Genomic DNA, 23,353 nt, shown 5'->3' on the forward strand with positions numbered 1-23,353 from the left:
ACAAAAGGCAAAACACCTACTTACTTCAATCATCACTTCCCATAGAATGCTTATCTACCCTATCTCCTGGTGTGACCATGGAGGTCTTGGTCAAAGCATCTGACCATGTTAAGATCTTGTACAGCTTTGTTCTTAATTTCTAACTTTTATTTTTTTGTTTTAGACAAAGTAAAGATAAATTATATTTTTCTAAAGAGGCAGATGGGCATGTAAATTTCAACAAATGTAAAGAATCAAAGGCTATACCTGCCAACTGTTTACTCCCTGAATATCAACAAGAGCCATGCAGTACTCCATGGGGGCTCTGCACCTTAATGCACCTACATTTGTGACTGGTCACATGACCGAACACTAGTGTATATCCAGCCAGAATAATTCCCACCTTGCTATAAATCTACAACTACAAAGTTTAAAACAATGACTGAGTATTTCAGGAGTTTTGGAAATCCATTGGCCATCACTAAGTATCTCAATACTAGGAGAGCCAGTAACCCTTACTAGGCCTAGCAATTGATACTAACTGCTCTACGTTATTAGTTTTCAGATATTTTGCTTTGTATAAAAATATGAGGTAATTTCAATTAAAAAAAAGGTAAAATAAAATTTCAACACCGGAGCTCGGTGGTTAAGGCTGCTTACTGGTGGTGGTGCACACCTTTAATCCTGGCGCTCAGAATTAAAGTGCAGAGTCCCCAGGGAGTCACGGGATGGCCCTTGCTGATATTCAAGGAGTGAACAGTTTGTTTCCAGATGTGCCCTTTGATTCTTTACATTTGTTGAACTTTACATTCCCATCTGCCTCTTTAGAAAAACACAATTTGTCTTTACTTTGTATAAAGCAATCCCAGGCAGAGGCAAGTGAGTCTCTGAGTTCAAGGAGTTCCAAGACAGCCAGGGTTACAGAAAGAAACCCTGTCAGCAGGGGAAAGCGGGAAGAAAGCATGCTTACTGTTCTTCCAGAGGACCTGGGTTCAGTTCACTGAATGTTGCCATGAATGAGTCAGCCTGGAATCCAGTCTTCCAATGTACTGGGCCCCATCCCGTGGCTAACACCAGCATCATGATCTCTGCAGGCTAGCTGTGTGCCTCCCTCATGTGGCATGCCATGCCCAGCACACACCAGGACTCATGTTGTACCCTCAGTACGAGTCCTCCCTTCTCCTTCCTCTATACTCTCACTAACTTCTCTTCAGTTCTCAGGGCTCTAGTCCATCTCTGAACACCTCTATCTTCTATTTCGTTTATATAGAAGCACCTTGTTCCAAACATACAAAGGAAACAAGGAAAGAGTAGATTAGCATTAAAAGCATTTCTGAGTTTTGTTTTCTAAAATTGGGTCTCACTATGTAGCCCAGGATACCCTCAAACTCACCATAATCCTCCTGCCCCCATCTTTTAACTTCTGGGATCATAGGTATGTGTCACCACAGCTGGCTTTATAACATTTTAATAGAACTTTAGTCTCATCTATCAAATTCAATTTTGGAAAGTTGTCATAAGACACAAGCATCCTTCCTCCAGTTAACACATAAATTAGCACCCTGGGGGAAATGACAGACCCAGCAGTAAGGTTACAGTGAGTCAGAAACAAATCCATTTCTTAAAAGTTCTTTGTATAGTCTAGATAATGATCAATAAGTGGGCAAATGAAGCGAAGGATCCTTACGTGAAGTACAAATGCCAATAAGTTATGACAAGGTGCTCACCATTAACAGAAAACAAATTAAGATTATATGAGATTTCCTCTCACCTTGACATTGATTATAATGTAAAAATAACAACAACAAACACTGAGAAGGGTCCCCTCTACACTAGGTAGGAATGTCAGTACAGTCAGACGTTCCTCAGAAACTGGAAATTTGAAATGACATAGACATCAACGTCTGTGACACCCGCACAGCTCCTAAGCAGAGGACTGAGCCTACACACCTGTCACTGCATGAATGACACAGGAAGATGGCTCACGTACCCAACAGAGTGGTAATCAGCTGTACAGAAGAATGGGATCCTCTTCTTGCAGAAAATGTTGGGACTGATGCTATTGTGTTAAACAAAATAAGTTAAGCCCAGAAATATACCACATTTTCTTTTATGTCGAATTTTAGACTTAAAATATAAAAAAAAAAAGGCAGCCAGGCATGATGATACACGCCTTTAATGCCAGCACTCAGGAGGCAGAGACAGGCCGATCTCTGAGTTCAAGACCAGCCTGGTCTCAAAGAAAATTCGAGTACAGCCAGGGCTACATAAAGAAACCCTGTCTCAAAAAACCTAATTAATTGATTAATTAATCACAAGGACTTAAAACCAGAGGGGGAACGATGGGGGCGGGGCAGAAGAGAATAATAAGAAGAGGTAAGCTCAAAATGTCCTGCTACACCTGCATGCAACTGTCACTACAAAACCCATCATTTTGTGCCATAAACACAATAGGTTTAAAGAGTAATAATGTTTATTTTCAAACAAAGAAACTGGGACCCAGGCGGGTCAGGTTATTTTTCCAAGATCCTGTAGTAACTCATGGCTGGACCAGCATTCACACTGTAGCCTGCTGCCTGTGCTGCTGTGTTGTGGATTCAAAGACAGGCATTTGGGTTTTAATATGAAATGAATTATTCTGGATTAGTGGAAAATTGTATCTTGATTAAATGTGTACCTTCTGGAATGAGGAATGAACCAGAATAAAGTTTTCATAGTTATTAGAATTGTGTGTGTTTCCACATTACATTAAAACAACTACCACTGTGTAAGGCTAAACTGTATTCAAAACCTCTGTTCACAGGTTTAAATATACTTTTTCTAGAAGAAAAGTTTGTCAAAGTTTAAACTACCAGATGTTCAATTAAGTAGAATCAAAGAGACTGATATTACTGATATTAATAAATTCCCAGGAAGAAAGCCCAAGATCCCCTAATGTGCAATGGTTTTATATCTATATTGTTAGGCTCAAGATACCAGACACATTTGAACTGACTATGCCAGTCACTAGAATTAGGAACTCTTGCTATTTGCTCTTTCAGATATTTCACAGGATTGAATTATTGAACAAAACAAGGTAACATTATTGGCGTCACTAAGAAAACCTATCTAGTCACCTTAGACTCACTGATGCTTAGGTATGGCTTTTCCTGAACATTGACCTCATGCCAGCAAAATCTGAATGCTCCAACCTCAGATCAGGGTGGTTTGCAATAAACTGTATCCTCCTGCACTAACTTGTCCTCAGCGCCAGAGAAATAATATCTGAAACTGTTGAGTGAAGTTATAGATGAAAAAGGAAGCACGTTCTATAAAAACAGCGACAGAAGTCAAATCTATAATCTTCATCTTTAGCATCTGAGAAGCTTGCTCCGAGTTTAAGCTAACAGATCTGGGGCTGAAACTCTAAAGCTGAAGACGGAAGGCAATGGGCCGTTTAACTGTCTGTTTCTCAGCAGCAGAGCATGAGAGGCTGGGTTTTTCCATTCCAACGAGCACCTATAGTCCAATTCTGTTGTTCCCAGACAGGGTTTCTCTTCATAGTCCTGGCTGTCCTGGAACTCACTCTGGAGACCAGGCTGGCCTTGAACTCATAGATCTGCATACCCCTGCTTCCCCAGAGCTGGAATTAAAGGATGCGCCATGCTGCCCAGCATTCTCATCTGAATTTGTAATTCAAGCCAGTCTAGTATGTGTCGAGTAATTGATATCCTAAAGACACCATGCATCTTTCTTCTGTCTGTCTGTCATTTGCATACTTCTGCCGTCTCTGCCACTTCATTGGCCCTGTCCCAATTCTAAAAAATTCTTGGGTCACTTGTTCTTTTAAATCAAACTGTAGAGCTCTTCTCAGCATCTTTTGTGGTTTTAGACATGGTCTTATTATGTAGCTCTGGCTCAACTGAAACTTTCTGTGTACACTGGGCCAACCTTGAACTCACAGAGATACGCTTGCCTCTGCTTCCAAGTACTGAGATTAAAGGTGATTAAATCTTACCTAACCTTGACTCTTTAAAAATATATTTCTTTTCTACTAAACATAGCCAGTCAAATGGTTGCAACCAAGAATGCCCACAAGACACAATTCCCCTTTATTACAATTGCCATTTTTTCCCCAGTCCAACTATGAGAAAACGGTGTAGATAGTGGAGAAGAGGAAGTCCATATCTATGTGGAGGAAGTTGTGCGGGGCTCTTTTGTCTTTTTGAGACAGGTTCTCATGTAGCTCAGGCTGGCCTCTGAATCTGTGATCTGCCCCGGATTCCTGGAATTATGTGTGTAACCACAGCTGGCTTTTAAGGTCTCTTTAATGATCTCTGTACATATTCCGCCATAGGCTTTGCCAGGCATGATGGCACAGAGCTATGATCCCAGCACTCAGGAGGTGGAGACAGGAGAGTCATGACTCAAGAAGCCAGCTGGGCTCCATAGTTAGTTCCCGGCAAGCATGAGCTGCACAGGATCATGTCTTTAAAAACCCCAAAGGATGAAAGGGTAGAATGCTGAACATTTTGGAGAACTATTAATTTTATTTTTCATAAAATAATCTATATAGGCTGAATCTATATGCATTTCTTTGATTTCAACAACATTTTATGAATCAAATCCCGAATTTCCCCTAAAATGCCTATTTTTTCCTCATTTTTTTTTGATGGCTTTGAACTAAGAGATCTGCCTGCCTCTGCCTCCTGAGAGCTATAATTAAAAATGTGCACCAACAATGCAAGACTCTAATGCACGTATTGCAACACTGTTTTTATGCTAAGATTCAAGATCAGTATTACTGACTGCATAATTTTACAACATGCATGAAATGGTAGATTAAGAAAAGGGGGTAATTTGACATACCTCCTGTGAGAAAGGCTAGCACTCAGGAGTGATACATACAAGATTGCCCCAAACACACACACACACACACAAACACACACACTCTCACATATGCATATACACACATGCACACTCACACACTCACAGAAACACACACACTCATGTACACAATGTGCTAGAGCTTGATCCAAGGGCCTGCTGCTTGCTAAGCAAGTGCCCCACTGCTAAGCTACATGCCCAACTGAACACAAGGCTTTGTAGACAGTGACAGAGGAGGAACTGCAGCTGAGGTTGGAGACTGTAGGACCTATAGCTATGGAGTAGCAGCAGTGGACCAAGCCTTGAGAGGAAGGGCAGGAGGACAAGGCCACAGTTCAAGTGGGAAAGGGAAGGGGATGGAAACTGAACTGGCTAGACAGGATGTAAAGGCAGTCATGAAAGGCTGGGGACTAAACATGTAGAGCAAAAGGCTGAGCTCACTGTGGGTCATGAGAAACAGCCAAATGAAATGTAAAGTGTGGTAGGAATCATGTTGGAAAACAAAGTATACAATTGTTAGAGGCTGGAGTGGGCCAGTTACTAACACTGGGACTCTTACTGAGGCATCTCACTGTAGCAAAGAGTAAAGAGGCAATCCTCAACTTTCTAAGGTTTTTTATAAAAGTTAAACTTTGTCCTGAAAGCCAAGGTTAACATGGCTGTGAAGAGATGGGCCCTCTACTCTAGTCATGGCAAGTGGAGCCAGAGCTGTCTACCAACCAGCCAGTCAGGATAAGGACGGGGACTGTCCACAGCTTTGGAGAGGACAAGGACTGTCTATAGCTTTGGAGAGGAGTCCTTCACTGTCTCTGCCTGGTAGCAGCCTGCTTACATGGCTCAAATCCTCCTTCCCTGGCCCTTCCTGCTTCATCTTACCACAGTGCAGCAGACACTCTAACTAAATGCAATCTGGCCTTGGGATGCATTCAAGAAGTCATTCCAGGGCCCTGGCTGGACTCAGCACCTGCCTTATCTGCCTTGGTTTCCCCCCATCCCCCATCCCCCAGTTCACTACTGCAAACCACCGCCACCCATACCCCCCCCCCCACAGTGACAATGGGCTTTCTGGTCCTCTACCGTTTGGTCCATTGCTGTGTAACTCTTCGAGGCCCACTCTGTAAGATTGGCATGTGGGACCCCACACTCCCTGCTCCTCCTTATATAGTCCCACATCTTCCTTTGTGTTTTCTCTCAATGTTTCCATTCCCCCCCCCCCCCCCGTGAACTCCTAACACTGGTGTTTGCTATAATGTCAGTGTCTTCACGTCACCCCTTAGTTTCAAACTTACGTATGTCCAACTGACTACCCTGTTATCCCACATCTGGTATTGCAAGTCAGTTAATGCCAACCTGAACAAAATGAACCTCTCACCCCACCCTCCCCCGCCATTCACAGCTCCTGCTAGTTTATTGTCTACTTCATGGTTTTCATTATTTACTTTGGTTATCTGAGTGGAATGAAGGTCAACATTTACTCTTCCTCTCTCCCTGCCGAACACTTTACAAGTTGCTGATTTTACTTCCTAAATACTTTTTAAAAATATTTATTTTTATTTTAAGTGTATGGAATGTTTGCCATGCATATGTGTATCAAATGCATACAGTGCCCATGGAGGTCAAAGGGGTTGTCAGGGTCCTGGAACTAGAGTTACAGACAGCTGTGAGCTACCATGTAGATGCTGAGAGTCAGACCTGGGCCATCTGCAAGAGCAGGAAGCACTCTAAACTGCCAGGCCATCTCTCTAGCCAGCCCCCCATCACTGTTAAACTACACCTCCTTCCATCTGTATCATTAACTGCCATATTCTGCCTATTAGTAATCACCCTGAGCTTAAGCCAATCCTGAAGCATGATAAACTCTAAGGTGATGTCCACCATCACCACCAGAGTAAAGGAGTCAAAACAAACTCTGTCTTACATCTGTTGGCACCCAACCCTTTAATGGTTCCTCTTCCTTCACAACCCTAATAGAAGGTCATGATCACAGTCAAGCTTTGCAATGATTCTCTCAACCTATATGCACCTGCTTCCTCCATTTCCTCTTCCTTCTCCTTGTCCTCTTCCTTCATACTCCTCCCTTCCCCTCCCCACCTCTCCCCTCTTCCCACTGTTTCTGGGCTAAACTGAAGCAGAACATCACAGCAGAAGGGCATGGTCCTGGAAGCTGCTTACCTCCTGGCAGCCAGACAAGAGAGGCCAGGGATGAGACAGAGCTTTCAACAGCTGTCTCCAGTGACCCACTTCCTCCTACAAGGTCCACTGCCTAGCTCCCATCACCTACAGATAGTGCCATCACACTGTGAGCCCATCACTGGGGTGAGCCACAGATGATGACAGAGTGTTTCATCAGGACCAGTGGGAAAGAAGGGTTCAGAGAAAGGCGAGAGGGTAAGAGGAGGTGATGCAGGGGCATGGGTATGATCCAAATATTACGTATATGGACAAAAATATCAAAAAGTAAATTAGCTAAAAGTAATTAATGCCCATCAGCTGGTCTTTACCACACCCACCTTTGGGCGACATATTAGGGTCAAACCATAAGAGTGACTGGTTCCCCAGCTCTGGGTTTCTTCTGTGTCTCTTTCTCTAGAGCACAGCTTGCTTTTACTTAGCTAACTCACTATATATTTTATTCACAACTCAATAAAGGCACCAGGTTTTCTAAGGAGTTTTCCCTAAAACACTTTTACTAAGACTAGGGTAGTTGCCCGTCCTCCAGGAGGTCAATAATTTAAATGTATTAAGTGATACTTCATAGATTTTTTTTGTATTTCTAAAAATAATTGATTCTTAAAAATAGAAACTCTTTATTGTAAACAATCAAACGTAAGGAAACCATTGGGTAACTTAAAATATATTACAAAGCAAAAAAAAAAAAAAAAATCTGGACTACTGATACCACTGGGTAGCCATGTCAATGTAAAAGTGAATCACACACATCTCTGGTGTGTGTGTGTTTGGAGAAAAGCAACTTGATTTTTTTTTGAAGATAAATGCTTTTCATACTGTGTATTTTATATTTAAGACACAATCTTAAGCCTCGAATGGGCTCCACAGAGCAATGGCTCTAACTGCCTCCACCTCAGCCTAGCAAATGTTCTTTCATTCTTTTTTGTTTTCCCTTTTGAAGTATTGAGAATTGAACCCACGACTTTGCATATGCTAGGCAAATTCTCTACCACTGAGCAACACCCCAACAAAACAACTTTCAAATCAAGCTTGTAATTATTCCATTATTTTTAGAGAGAAATCTTAGTGTGATAAGATGGCTCAGTGGTTAAGCCTGATTGCAAGACTGATAACTTAAGTTTGACCCCGAAGCCCACATAGGGAAGAGAATCTTTTAACTGCAAAAACAAAGCATACTTTAGGTCTGGGGTAAATTCTGTTTCCTTTAGGAACCATGCTCTTGGGGGCTGGATAGATAGCTCAGTAATTAAGAGCATTTGTTGCTCTTGCTGAGGACCCAGCAACCCACATGGAGGCTCACAACCATAGTAAATTCAGTTCCAGGGGATTCAATGCCCTTTTCTGAACTTTGTGTGAACCAGGCATGTATGTGGCAAAACACTCATTCCTGTAAAATAAAATAAATAATTCTAAAGACATAAAAAGAACCATACCCCTGCAGGCTTGTTCTTTAAACTATAAAAAGTGGTATCCTGGCAACAAGTAAGGCAGAAAATTAAAGCGTCCCTTCTTTGTTACATTGATTTTTAAAAATTAATATGATGTCCATGTGGATACAGCTTCTAGACGCTTAGGCATGCTCGCTCCTCTCATTATTCTGTACTTTAATCTTCAAATATTCTTTTGGGAAGACTATGGAAATAATTTATGTAAAGAGCACCTTTGTCTTTCATATTACTCGACTTATTCTTTACTTACAAAATAAATATTTCCAAGGGGATAAGAAATACAGGGATTCACAGTTACGCTGCCTTCCACATACAGATGTGTAAAAAAGTTCCTTACGTTTCCCAAAGTTTTGACAAAGTTCAACAACATTCCCATTGTCTGTTTTACTGAATCAAGTATCAATGAGCACTCCATATCAATAAAGCACAGCACACTGGAGGCAGAAAAACTCTAACAGCTCAGCAGCTTTTCCTACAGGATGCCACGAATCTCTTAATGGTGAAACTGTCCGAGTAGACATGCTTTTAAATGTGTTAAGAAGAGACGTGACAAGACTCTGCTCAGGACTCTACGGAACTCCTCCCTGAAGTCCTCCAGTCTCCATGGAATTCACTGCCCTGTTTGATGACTGAGCCCTGGAGTCATCCTTTCTAACAACGAGGGAGTGGCTTGTGAGTGACTAGATGAGTTAGTTGAATGGCTTGTGGGTGGTTAGATGAGTTAGTAGAAATCTCTTTTAGGAAAAACCTTGAATAAGAGCACACTCTATACCTCCTCTGCCCCACAAAGCTATAACATGTAATGTTTTCAGTTGGGCTAAATTATGTAGAATAAAATGTCATTAATAAATGTTCCTGCATATATAACTGCTCAATGACTTAACAGTCCTAATTTCTTTCTAGGGATTCTTTCTTTCAAAAACAAATGGAAGGAAACTGGGCATGAGAGTGCTCATTTATGATCCCAGCACTCAGGAGTCGGAAGCAGGAGTTCAAGGCAGTCTGGGCTGTGAAGTAAGAAAACCTAGTTTTGTTTTTGTTTTTAAAAGGAGGGAGGATGTCTAGTTTGGTATTAATATTTGGCTATGACTTTTAAATGAATTATTGATCTAAGCCAATAAAACAACCTATCATATACTACCCATAAAGTCTACATGGCACATTAACTAGGAATATTTCCCTAATAAGACAAAACAATTGTCACTAATCCAAAGACTGATGATTTAACATAGTAATAATAATAATAATAATAATAATAATAATTATTATTATTATATAATATATATTATTTATATATAATATATATAATATAATAATATAATATAATAATATAATAATAATAAATATAAAAATAATAATAATTATTATTATTATTACCTAACTAAAAGCCCCACTGTTGGGCTAGAGAGATGGCTCAGTGGTTAAGAGAACTGGATGTTCATCCAAAGGAAATGGGTTTGATTCCCAGAACCCATATGGCAGCTAACAACTTATAACTCCAGTTCCAGGGCACCCAACACACTCTTCTGGCCTCCACAGGCACTGTATGCATGGGGTGCACAGACATTTGTGCAGGAAAACCGCTCCCAAACACACCCCTCACACACATACACACAAACACACACTCACACTGGCATACATGTACACAAAGACACACCCACACCCCACACACTCACTCACACACACTTACATATACACTCAAACACTCACACTTGCACACATGTCCACATAGACATATAACACCACACACACACACACATTTACACTCACACTTGCACACATAGACACACACTACACACTCACTCACACTTACCCACTCACACTTGCACACATAGATACCACCATACACCCCTACACTCACTCACTCACTCTTGCACACATGCACACACACACACACACACCTATACACAGTTCCATTGTGTTTCCACTTGGCAATCCATAAACCCTATCTCAACTTTTCTTTCATTTTCTTGAACAAACATGTGTAAGTAATCTTTCCAAAAAAGCAAATACAGCTAATAATGTGCTAAGTTAGAATCCTGACATTAAAATCTAGTAAAAACTAAAAGGCATACAAAAATGTCTGACGAGTTCATAACACTTGATTACACCAACAGTACACAGGAGGGAGGGTGTTCAAGGGAGATCATAGACTCATTAAGATACTGACAACAGTCTAAAGGCACAATTTTCCAGTTTAACACTGTGTGAGGAGATAACTATAGTATTTATTAATCCAGTTTTTTATAATGTGAAGTCAAAGAATTACTTCAAATAAACAACACATTTTTAGAATTTACTGTGACTTACAAAAAGGTGTAACCTGATGAGCCATATAGAAATCACACACTTTCAACACCACTGTTGTGATCACTTAAATAAAACAACCACTATGTTGTAAAGGGTAGCCACACATCAGCACCAGTAACCAAAACTAAGTTTTTATACTATTGAAGAGGTATACTTAATTCTAAGGTGTCATACCAGTAGAGAAAAGCAAAAACACCAACAATTTAACTTATCAGATTCAAGTCACTGAAGTACGTTTTGTTTTATTTTTATTGTAGTTGTGTTTGAACACAGGGTTATAGATACAGTGGTCAAGTGAGTCACCACTGAGCTGTATGTCCAGCCTTCTTTGAGTTTTATTTTTGAGAGAGAGACAGAGAGACAGAGAGGGAGAGACAGAGACAGAAACAGAGAGACGGGGTGTGTGTGTGTGTGTGTGTGTGTGTGTTACTGAGGATTGAAGCCAGTGTCCTTGAACATACTCAGCTACATCCCAGGCCTCTGTAACTTGGCCTTGAATTTGCTGTATTTCTATCCTACTCTCCTGAATAGCTAGGATTATATATAGGTCTGTACTGTCAGGCCCAGTTTGTTTTATTTTTTATAAACATATTCTATATATAAACATATTATGTGATATATTTCTAGTAGAAGAATCTTCTTGATTTTTTTTGGGGGGGGCAGGTTATCTCTAAAATCACGTGGTTTACAGCCAAACACTAGGCAGAGAGAGATACCAAATTGGATGTCTCCATCAGGTCCGTCCCTTTGGATTTTGGGGAACCCTGTGGAAGAGGGAGAGGAAGAATTGTAGGAGCCAGAGGGGTCAAGGACACCAGGAGAACAGGGTCCACTGATGTCAACAAAGCAGGGCTCATAGGGGCTCACAGAGTCTGCATGGCTCGTAGCTAGGTCCTCTGCATACGTTATGGTTGTTAGCTGGTTGTTGTTGTGGGACTCCTGAGAGTAGGAGTCAGGGTGTCTCTGACTCTTCTGCCTGCTCTTGGGACCCTTCTCCTCCTACTGGCTTACCTCATCTGGCCTGATATGAGGGTTTGGGCCTAGTTTTATTATATCTTGATATGCAGTGTTCAGCTGATATCCCTGGGAGGCCTGCTCTTTTCTGAAGGGAAACAGAGGAGGAGGAGATTTGGGGACGGGGATGGGAGAGTCCAGGGAGGGAGCTGTGGTTGGGATGTATCAAAAACAACAACAACAACAACAAAATCATGTGGTTCACAGTTTAGGCAAATGCAGTGCTCTGTCCAACGCAGACAGACATATGGAGACAGTATGGAAGGATGTCAAGTCTTTTCAATTCCACTGAATAACTCTCAGTGAAGATTCACTCCATTGAAGGAGAGCAGCTGCGAGGGCTTTAAGAAAGTCCATCCTAACAAGCGAGGGCATCATCATTCTCCAGTTAACACGTAACCACTTTCTTTTTGGTCCATAACATCCTTGAGACCTAGAGAGGGCTCCTGAGAAAGTTACTGATTGTGCAGTAGTTTTCTCACCGACAGAACAGTATTCCTCTGTTGACTCAATGGATAAATCAGGGGGTTTCAATTCATAGCACTGACACAGATTTGCTATCGATGATAAAGTGCCTTTTTCCTTTCCACTCCATGGTATTTGATTTTCATGTAGAGTCACATACTTGTCTAACCCTCGATCAGAAGGCCAGCAACAGAAACCTGAAACTCGTTCCAAGCACACATTTGCTATGCCTCATAAAATTCATGAATCCATTTGACTCCAGTGATACCTACATACACGCAACCCCACGTGGGATGCACTAGCTTTACCGACACTGAGCGCTCCTACTTCAGGTAAGTGGAAGCGGAAGCAGGCAGGGAGCAGCGGCATATACACACTACTGGTTACTAAATTACTACAGTGTCACTTCCTAACAAGAAAGTCACAGTGGATCAGAGGAAGGAAGTATGCTAACTCAGGCTAGATCAACTGCACACCCCACCCCCTCTCTGTGTGTCGGTCTGTCTGTCTTTGGTTTTGGTTTTCTGAGATGGGATTTCTCTGACTGTCCTGAAATTTACTCTGTAGACCAGGCTGGCCTCGAACTCAGAGATCAGCCTGCCTCTGCCTCTCTGCCTCTTTGCCTCTGCTTCTGCCTCCAGAGTGCTGGGATTAAAGGCATGTGCCACCACTGCCCACGACACGTATCATTCTTATCCTCCTGTAGTCTTATCTTCCCAGGCTTTAGTCGTGAAAATGACGTGAAGGTTTCCCTCTGGCTCATTCACATAATCAACGTCCTGGTTTTCCATCTCTCCAGGCTGTGTGGAGAATGGTCAGACCAGCATCTTCAGGGAAGGAAAACCCAAGCCCTGCTACACCCCTTTCGTTTGCTGTCAGTCAGCATTCCTGTAGCAAATGATCTCTGAGCATCAAGTGTGTTCTGCTATAGGTAGGGGATCCAAACCTTTATACTGCCAGGTTCAGACTGGATGAACAAAAAGCTGCAACTGAGGACCGAGTATATTCAAGTTTTCTCTCTTCAGCCACTACCACTAGGCCTCAAAAATGATAATCTTCCCATCTCTAATAACTTTGAAAGTAAGTCCTTATCCCATATTTTATAAAAAATGTGTTGCCACTTCTGAGAAAAAAAAACCATACCAAGGTTACTTTCGCTTCCTGAGCCAATCAAGACCACTGTTTTTGCCTGTAATAACTATGGATGCTTTTAAAGGAAAACTACCACGTGTTATTCATAATTAAAAACCATAGAAAAGTGGGGGGAAATTTTAAAGCCTTCAGAAAGAAAAAAAATGACATAGCACAACTAAAACAGAAGAAATCAGATCACGAACAGTTTCCATGAATAAATGTAATCAATCAATTTCTGTGAGAATTGAGGTCTACAGGCCAGCACCAGGGTTCTGCAGGTAAAGCCGCTTGCGGACAAACCTCAAGAGCCGAATGTGAGCTCCAAGACCTCCATGGTGAAGGGAAGGAACCAACTCCCTCAAGCTGTTCTCTGACCTCCAGAGGTGCACTGCGGCGTGCACATGCCTCCTCAACCCCCATAAAATGTTTAGTCAAAAAAGATTAACCTGAGTCTAGCTATATAATAAAGCTACAAAGTCTATTTCATTTCATTGTCCCTCACTATCTCGTACCTAAACAACCTAGACAGAAGCCCTGGATGAGTCTGTAGCGTTCCACTGTCTCCCGTATGCCAGGAGCTTGTACAATGAGAGCAATGCCTGCTGAGGTGCCGCCTACTTCAAAAAGTGGCCCACTCACAGACCACGTGAGTTCAAACACACAGCACCTGGAAACGAGCTTGCTCAGCCCTGATAGCATGCGTGGTGTTCAGCAGTTGAACTGAAACTGCCTCCAAGTATATCCCAGCATATTACTGTCAAAGGCACAGACCAGGGCTTCTATCTCAACACCCGAAGTCCTTTTAACCGAACACTTGGAAGATGTGGCCTCATTCCCACACTGACACGATGCAAGTGCAGGAAGTAAGCACAAAGCACCCAAATAATTAAAACCCACACATGGAGGGTATTAAGCTACTTTCATCACCAACGCTAACAAACTCGGAAAACAGGAAAGTGATGTTAAGTCCCTGAATCAGCTGAAGTTATGAAATGCATTTTAATATTCAACTCTCTAAGGTCATCATCTATCTCTGTGAGTCTGAAAAGCTGCAAGTCTGTGTGAGTTACAAGTTACCGTTTTATTTGTAATTTTAAGAAATATGTGCATCTATTAGTTACCGGCCAGTAATAACTGATGACTAGCTCCAGTAGCAAGGATCTCGGCAGGAAACAGATTTAGCAATTTAAATGTTTTATAAGTTTTTGTAATTGAGGAAACTTTTCATAATCTGACATTTGTTAAAACCACTTATTAGAAATTATGCAGCACAGTAGCTGTGGAAATATGAGCTAGCTTCACAATTATAAAGTCAGCCTCTGCAGCCCTTCCCTATTGTACAGAGTGGCATAAGCCCCACGGCGGCCTATCAGCTAACTGGCAGGCAGGGGGCTGCTCTATTCAAAGTGAGAGATACAAGCTGCAGGGCAAAAACCTGGCAGCTCCCATCTGACCCCACAATCCCCTACTGGTGACAGCTCCAAGCTCCATGGCAAATTAGGCCTTCTCATATTACAATTGGAGAAGACAGATTCCATTAGCAGTATCTGAAATTGAGTGGAGAGCTGCGCTGTTATCAGACTTGACTCATAAGCACTGCTATTAATCAGAGCTATGATAGCATTTATATATTTCAAGCTATCTGCTGCCGCTGTGATATTCTGCTACAAAGGGTTGATGGGACTTAGGAAAGTGAACAATAGCGCTTTCTGGGAAAAGCAGAGTAAATCAAGAAAGTCTATGACTTCCGCGCATTCTGAAGGGATTGCGGTTTACATAAATTTTCTCCCAATTGGAGACTGAGCTCTTCCTCATCTTACACATGGGATTTAGTTGTCACTCAATGGTAACAGCTGTGAAAAGGTGAAGCGGCCCACCGCTCGGAATATTGCCTTCGCTTTTAAAGCAATTAACCCATGAACAGGAGGATACCTGGTGATATCAAAGGGATTAGGCCAGGCAGTGCATTATTAACATCTCCTTGAACTAATTCTAACTCTGACTAGCTGTCAGAAAAGACTCTACAGTCTTAAAAGAGTTTTGGCCTGCTTTTCTCCCTTCAAAATGAAGCACTGCTATTTGAGCCTAATATGTCCCTCAACTTATAAGAAAATGCAAATGAACCGGGCTCTTAATATGCTTAACCAGCCAAAGTCAATGCAATTTTAATACAAGTATGAGAAAAATATATGATCAATTAACCAGGGATGAAGACAGATATTCCCCTGAAAGGAAATGAATGCTCTGGTACTCCCATTCTGCCCAAGTGCGGAAGCTTGGTGATGTCTTGTTACTTATGCATAGATACTTCTGAAATTAGGAAGTACGGCACATCCTCTCTATGGCAATAATCTAAAACAGTCTTTGAGTTGGAAAATCCAAATGTCCCTTAAGCAGGAGATTCTGCATTCTCCAAGGTATGGTCTTTTCGTTTTCTATTCTTTACTGAATGGCATCTTAGTAGAAGCTGTAAGAATAGCAGATACACTGCTTAGAATCAAGCACTTTCCAAAACTATAATCAAATTAATTTCAGCAGCGAATTAATGCTTAGAAATAGACAATATAAAAATATGGCAAAATTCCATGCATAAAATATGGACGTAAAATAACCTGTCTGGAGATACCCAACTATTACTGCTATAATTTGATGATAATTTCTTTGTAGTTCCAACATATCACTGATTATTAATACATATATAGTCCACATAACATATTCTACACTAAGAGGTCTGATTTCTTACCACACAGTGCTTATGGTCTTGGTGGATTTCTTTTTATAAATTTCCAGAACAGGGACTTTTAGAATGTCTGAAAGTATGCTGATTTAGTGGATGGTTTATCTTAGAATGTTGTTATAAAAACTAGAAGTATTTTACTTTCATTTCTCACTGGGTGCTCTAGAACCACCAGGGCAGGCATTTGTCTGCAGTTCCATCTGGCCACTAACAGTTGGAAACCACCATCATCCTCATCACCACCATCACCACCACCATCATCACCACCATCACCATCATCCTTGCTGGCTGACTTACAAGGCTACTAAGAATCCGTTTCTTACCTTTTACCTCCCCACACAATCTCTGACAGGAGACTATACACAGCTAAAGCTTCCGGAGGTACAGTGTGTTTGCACACCACTGTCTGTGTGTTTCCTTCTCTTTAAATGATAGAAAGCAGCACCTAGGAAACGTATTTGACATAGCCGCTGGCCAATGATGGCCTTAGCCCTCTTCCTGGTTCACTACATAGCATTAGTTTGATGTTTCCTGGCAAATAACTTTGAAATTCAAATAGTAAGAAAAGTTAGGTGGCATTCATATTTGTGATTAAATTACTATAACTTTAAAAAAGTCACATATAGGATCTATGAATTACAAATAGGATACTTTAAATTACATTCCACCACATTTAAAAATGATTTACCTCAGTGGGCTTAAAAGAAAAATCCCTGTTCTTTTAAAACACTAACTTAATTACATAGTCTTAATATAAAGATATAAGGATGAACTGCGTATTAGTTCATTAAAATGAAAGATTAAATCCCTTTTTACAAAATGCCCGCTTTAGCATGCCCCAAAGGGCACGCTGCTCACAGAGTTGCCACACTGTTACCATTTCTAATTCCATGCATTGCTTTAGTGTGCTATTTTACTCATGTGCTTCTACATTAGAGCAAATCAGTACAAATGAGGTCCTGCCAGCCGTTAGCAAGACTGACAAAAAGTGAAGTGTTAATGATATCTTAGGGCTTTTAAAGGCAAGAGAAGGATGCAAAAAAAGCAAAGATTACATAGTAATTGGAAACAACGAATAAATTGTTCTTTCAAGCTAAGCCATGTTTACTGAAAAAAAAAATGGAGCCTTTTACATCAACACATTTAAACAGAAATTTGCTTTTGAAACACACTCTTTGTTTAAAAGGTACAGAAGGTCTTTCTGTCCACCCCAAGAGCTAAATATAGTGAATGCTACGTGAACAATTACCTGAAAAAAAAACCCTAAACCTGTTAAAAGAATTAATTTACTGCACACCAGTCAGCACAAACTCACATGTAGAGAAATTCTCTCCTAGGTATTGGGGGGAAGAAAGAGGCAAACTGCTTCCTGGATCAAAACCCTTCAATATTCACAGAAACGGAAAGAGGATTCTGTCTGTAAATGAATAAAGTAGTGAAATGTCCCCTAGCAGCTTCTGAGGGAGGAGGGAGCCTGTAAAAGAACATATTTCCTGTGTGTCGGGACTGGGAAAGCCACCAGTGTCGTTCGTGGCTGCACAGACCCTCTCCTGCTGCCAGGTTTATGCTCACAGAGGAAAGGTTTCAGAGGTTAAGTTCAGGTCATACAACAAATGAAATTGTAACAAGCCAGCTGACATTGTATAATGTCTTCTTCCACTCAATCAATAGGCTACTGTTAGTCCTATTACCATAGAGATGGCTTCTCCTTTCTGAAGGGTGTCTATTGTTTGACAAAACAAATTTGCCACTTGAACTGGGTTGTTCCCAAAGGACGTGTACCTTGTCAGTTATTTGTATTCAAAATAATGAAGTATTTTCCTATTAAAGTGTATTCGAGCAATGATGCTGTTAGATTCTTTTTCAGGGAGACACCAACTTTTCTCAAGTCCTATGGCTGTGGAGCTGCTTAGAGAGACAGCTGCAGCTGCGTAGTATCAGACTCCTGATTTAAAATGTCAGCAAGTGGAAGGATTCGTGGACGATGCTGTGCATAAAACCACAGAGTCACATGGCAAGCTGCTCATCCTCCACTCAGATGCTCAAGCACAGGAAGTGGGAAAAGCTATTTTTAACCTGGGCAAGTAAAGGGAAATTATTGTCCAAAGCTATCTGGATTAAGAGGTTTTTATATATGATTTTTTAAAAATAGTGGCTTCCTGTGGAATGGCATCAATCATATGTGAGAAAAAATGAAAAGTTTTAGAGCACAAACTGCCTTACTTGCCTCAGAGCATGCATGCGCGCGTGCGTGTGCACACACACACACACACACACACACACATACACACACAAATTCATAGTATTGAAGTGTATCTTAAAAGTTCCTTGTGAAAATTAGTAACTCAATGTCTTCAATATTGAACAGGTTAAATTTCAAATTACAACTCAAATATTTAAAAGAAAAAACATCAATATTCCTCTCAATGAACACACTCGTAGGTACTTAGTCATAGGAGACTCAAAAAATAGTTTTAATCAAACTTATTCCAAGTTTTAAAAAAAAATTCATAGCACCCAGGCAGAACCCTTATTTCACACACTGCTTGCTAAAGGACTATCAGTGAAAATGTAAGATTAAATGCAGACAGGTCGAGGGTACGAATAACATGTAGTAAATTACCAAAACTGTAAGAGTTGATCTGAACCCTTTCTACAAATAGATTTAAAAGTAAACTTTAGAATCATTATGTTAGCTTTACCACTTCAATAAAAAATTCAAAAAATTTTTAAAAATTTAAAAATCCTAGCTGCCAAAATTATCAGTGAAACTGGGTTTTACTCAAGCTATACTACATTTGATTATTATTATTAGTAGTAGTAGTAGTAGTAGTAATGTACTTAAGAAAGCTTACAAAAGCTTTTGGAAGCAGGATTTTCCCCTCCATTTTCTACAAAATACAGTTTGTATTTTTTCGGTATCATCCTCTTAGGAAACATGTTTAGGCTAAGTTAAGAATGGAGACAGAAACAGAGTAGGCAAATGAGTTCACCAATATTCTAGAGCAGTAACCAATCTGTTAAAAGCATAGTGGCTTCCAACTATGATCGGCTCCATCAAAGAAGTCAGCAGGATCTATTCTGTCTCCCTCCCCGAGGGCTACAGTGGGTCAATGTGAAACCTCACTAAAACCATACCCCAAATGTGATTTCCTTGGTTAACAGCCTCATTTCCAAAGCATGCAGTTACGTTCATATTTATCATATAATTGGGTATCAGGCCCAGCCTGAGAGGCAGCTGCGGGTCAGCTGCATGGTGAGTAATTAGGTGAACTGACCACTTCTAAGACAAGCTTGGTGTTGCTGAGTCAGCCCACCCTCATCTGTGTAAAATGACAAACCTCATTAGTTCTGCCTAACCAGAGAAGTGTGACAATGAACAGGTGACACGCTCACCACACTGTACAAAGCAGAGCCAACCCTGTACATCTGAGGGGTAAGGAGGTGAAATCACGTGACTGAGGGACACCACCTAAGCAGCCAAAGATTTTACTACTGTCTGAAGCTGGCCACGTGGAACCCACAACTCTTAATTTCTCAAAGTTAACTAATCAGCCACTTTACCTGAAAACGGTGTAGAAGAGGAGCGAGGCGGCTACCGCCCCGAATAAGCCACAGAGGAGATTGACGCGGTAGGCGACGGAGCCAAATGGAAAGACGGTGATTGCCAGGCTAGCCACCAGTGTGAACAACGGATAGCCGGGGGGATGGGCGACCTATGGAAAAATAAGCAACAGTTAGATGCTCTCATCAAAAAAGATGTGTCACACTGGCTTTAACTGAAAAGCAGCCCTTTTTTTTTCGGGCAAGCAAGAGGACTATGTGCAGATGCCTAAATGTCTCAATAGTGGCAGTGGCTCCCTACTGTAATCGCTGTTAATAAGGTTTTTTTTTCTTTTCTTTTTTAAAGAGATCTGGCCTGTATATCCTATGGTACCTGATCTAAAGAAAGGATGACATATCCCACTGTCAGACCTTAAGCAGTTTGTGCTCCAGGTTTACAGTATATTCGGGTCATTTAAAAGGTGACTAAGCAGGCGGGCCCTGAAACATCATCTTGGTAGAGTTTAAAGACCACACTGCTCCCGGATTACCACCACGCTGACAGTCATAAGGTCTTGACTAAAGGGATCACACACTATAATAAAGTTTATTAAATAATAAACTTATTAAAATGGTTAACCCGATTTATTCTCCACAGCTTATACAAAATTTAGGGTGATAATAAGCCAGCTACTGTATATATAGTAAAGGCTTTGCTTTATAATTTCAGCTAATTGGATTTAAAACTTAAAGTAAATTGTCACGTACTGTACTTATAAGTTACTAAAAAGTAGGGCTTGAAAATAAATTAATCTACTTTATTCCACGCTTAATTAAACTTTCTTAATTCCTAAAACTGTTAATGAGAGCATTGATTAAACAATAAAACTAATACTCACTCCAAGCTCATGTGCGGCTGTGATCAGTTCCCCTGCGAAAAAATAATGTAAAACCAATAATTACTATTACAGAATGACACTCCTCCAAAGTTTTCAAAATCCGGATGCTTGCATTGGGGTTTTGCATTAATTTGACTGGATAAAACTGTAAATCTGGAGGGATTTAACAGCATGAAATGGTCTAACAGGGCTTCCCCCATAGGTCTTATTAACTATCTTCCATAGTTTTAAATAACCAGTCAGGAGCGATGCAGGTGAGTTCTCATTATTAAAAACAGAACATTTTCTTTCCTGAAAGTTGTACTTACTTACAAATATACAGACACGTCTACAGAGCATGAATATGACACTCTGCAGTCTCTCAAGAACTTAGCACAGCTTATAAAGATGCAATCATAAAGCTATGTGTGGTCTGTTATCTTAGTACTTTGGAGGCAGAGGCAGGAGGATTACCATAAGTCCAAGGCCAGCGTGCACAACCTGGTGAGACTGCCCCTCCTACAACAACAACAACAACAACAACAACAACAACAACAACAACAACAAAATTCAGCTGTCTGACATAAAACATGTGAAGAGGTTTGAGTTTTGGGCACTGTCAGAAGTGTCCTGTTACCCAATGCTGGCACTTGGATAACTGTTTACATTAAGTTAGGTATCTTTAAACAATCGGTATTGTTCTTGGAAAGCTCTCCCAGAATTTATTGCTTTAAGCCAGCAAGCCATCCCACCCTTTGTATGGGGCTCCTCGGTGCTACTGGTCCTTTCTAAGCTCACAGCACAGTAAGCAAGCCAGTGTCTGCTCCTGGAATTCAGTAGAACACTCCTTTTGACTCCCCTCTACACAGCAGCACAGTGAAACGTTAGTCCATAATAGTGAGTTGTGGTACTACTGTTTATAGGCAAAGCACTTGTGTTCATTTTCTATTTCTTGACAGATATCAATACTCTGCCTTGAATTTCTACTGTCCTAGTTACACAAGTAGACCTCCACCTTACCTGGCCTGGGCTTATCTACTGTAACGTATCTTTTGTTCCAAAACTATTCTTGACTACAGCATCCTTCCTCCAATGTATACAAATCCAAGAAGCTGAATCCTAGCCCTAGTCTATACTTTCAACAGCTGCTGCTCAGTTATCTTAGCAAGAGTAAGGGCTTCTCAGGTCAGGCCTAATGGCTTCAAGGTCCCTTTAGCAGCCTTGTTTCTATACAACCTATGCTCCCTGGATACCAGTAGTCCACTAGGATGGTCCTTTATTCACACCCACACACACACACACACACACCCACACACACCCACACACACCCACACACACACCATCTCTCATCTTCTCACCCTGAAATATTTTGTAACCTTTCTTCCCTAAATCTGTCAAGGCCCAATTCATCTACCACTTCTGAGTAACACCTTTCCTCACACAGCTCCAGTCCCTGCATTATTATCTTCTCTTCCACAGAACCTGTTCGACTATTTAGCACTTTCCTATATGGGATTATATTCCAGCTAGCTGTTTTCATTTCTCTCTCACTAAGTTTAAAAACATCATCATATCCATTTCAGGATCCCACCGAGAAAACGCCAGCAGTCTCTCTGAGCACCCACAAAGAGTCAAACACAAACGCTCTGCGATTGGAGGGTGGTGATGGCATACCACACGGCCATCGTTACCACTTACAAACCCCTACCACACGGCCATTGTTACCACTTACACACCCCTAAGGCCAATCAGACACATGCTGCTCATGTAAACCAATTACTGACATTGGCACCTCAGAAACTGGAGAACTTTTTCTGTCCTGAACATCTTTCAGAGGAATTGCTTATAGTCTAAAAATGCTCAAAACTGTTCCTTGCATAACTACTGAGAGGCAGCGATCCTACAATTTTACTCCATGACTTTGCTCAAGTTTTTGCTCTTATCTGAGAGACCAAGCATACCATAAGTTCCAGCTTCAAGGTCTCCATTCTCTTCCATTCAGAATGTATTCAAACTACACTTTAATTTTGACACCCTTTCCTGCTTTTACACACACACACACACACCCGCACTTTCTGCAAAGTCCATCAATTCTTACCAATGTTCAATCTAAACAAAAATATGCCACTGTTCCAAATCTATGTCTTCCTGGCCAAGAGCAAAGGGAAAGTTCTTAAAGTGAATATGAAAAAACAGAAGGTAACGGAAATACTAACATAAACTCATGGCCTCCCGAGGTTGGTGGGCTTCCCTCAGTTAAGTTAAAGGGCTGTGAGTATCAGAACAAGACTTCCTGAAGATCTTCTAACGTTACCACTCAAACCTGCGGGGCAATTCTGAGGTATATTCAGGTTTGAAGGCACACAACTTTGTTGTCCCAAATGCAAATTAGAAGCAAGCCCAGAGCTGTCTGTAGATGCTTGAAGTGTGTATATGTTCAATATGGCCATTTATCATCCATTAGAATAACTATACTTATATATAAATCCATCTGTAAGTTAGTTCTTTCAAGGATCATGAGAACTGTTCATGAATATGAATGTCTACTAGTGCAAAAAATAATTTTGGCAGTGCCACACAATGTGATATATATCTATAGAGGAAAACTTAACACTTATCAGAAAAAAATGCATGTTTTATTTGGTTTTGAGATGTATTCTGTTTATTGACAGAATATATATTCATAAGTATTCAAGTACATCACAGAAACAATATGATCGAAAGTAACCTTAAACAAAATGTCCACATTGGCACATAGTTGAAAAATAACTCACTGATGATTCCTTAAA

At 40.8% G+C, this 23,353-nt stretch overlaps 1 protein-coding gene across 3 annotated transcripts in view; it reads right to left on the reverse strand.

The window, feature by feature from the left end:
* Tmem260 (transmembrane protein 260) overlaps positions 1–23,353 on the reverse strand; it is a 65,711-nt gene that overhangs the window by 40,079 nt on the left and 2,279 nt on the right. For 2 of the 3 annotated variants that reach the window (XM_029468944.2, XM_021181987.2), the window contains exons 2-3: positions 20,586–20,617; positions 19,708–19,859 (exon numbers count right to left, since the gene is read on the reverse strand). In XM_029468944.2, coding sequence (XP_029324804.1) covers positions 19,708–19,859; positions 20,586–20,617 — 184 coding nt within the window. Of the gene's footprint in view, positions 1–1,969; positions 2,111–19,707; positions 19,860–20,585; positions 20,618–23,353 lie in introns of those variants that run through there. The other variant, XM_085828585.1, reaches the window with a different exon arrangement.

Source organism: Mus caroli, unplaced genomic scaffold (assembly GCF_978045245.1).
Source record: "Mus caroli unplaced genomic scaffold, Mus_caroli_1 scaffold_12, whole genome shotgun sequence".
Classification (NCBI taxonomy): Eukaryota; Metazoa; Chordata; class Mammalia; order Rodentia; family Muridae; genus Mus; species Mus caroli.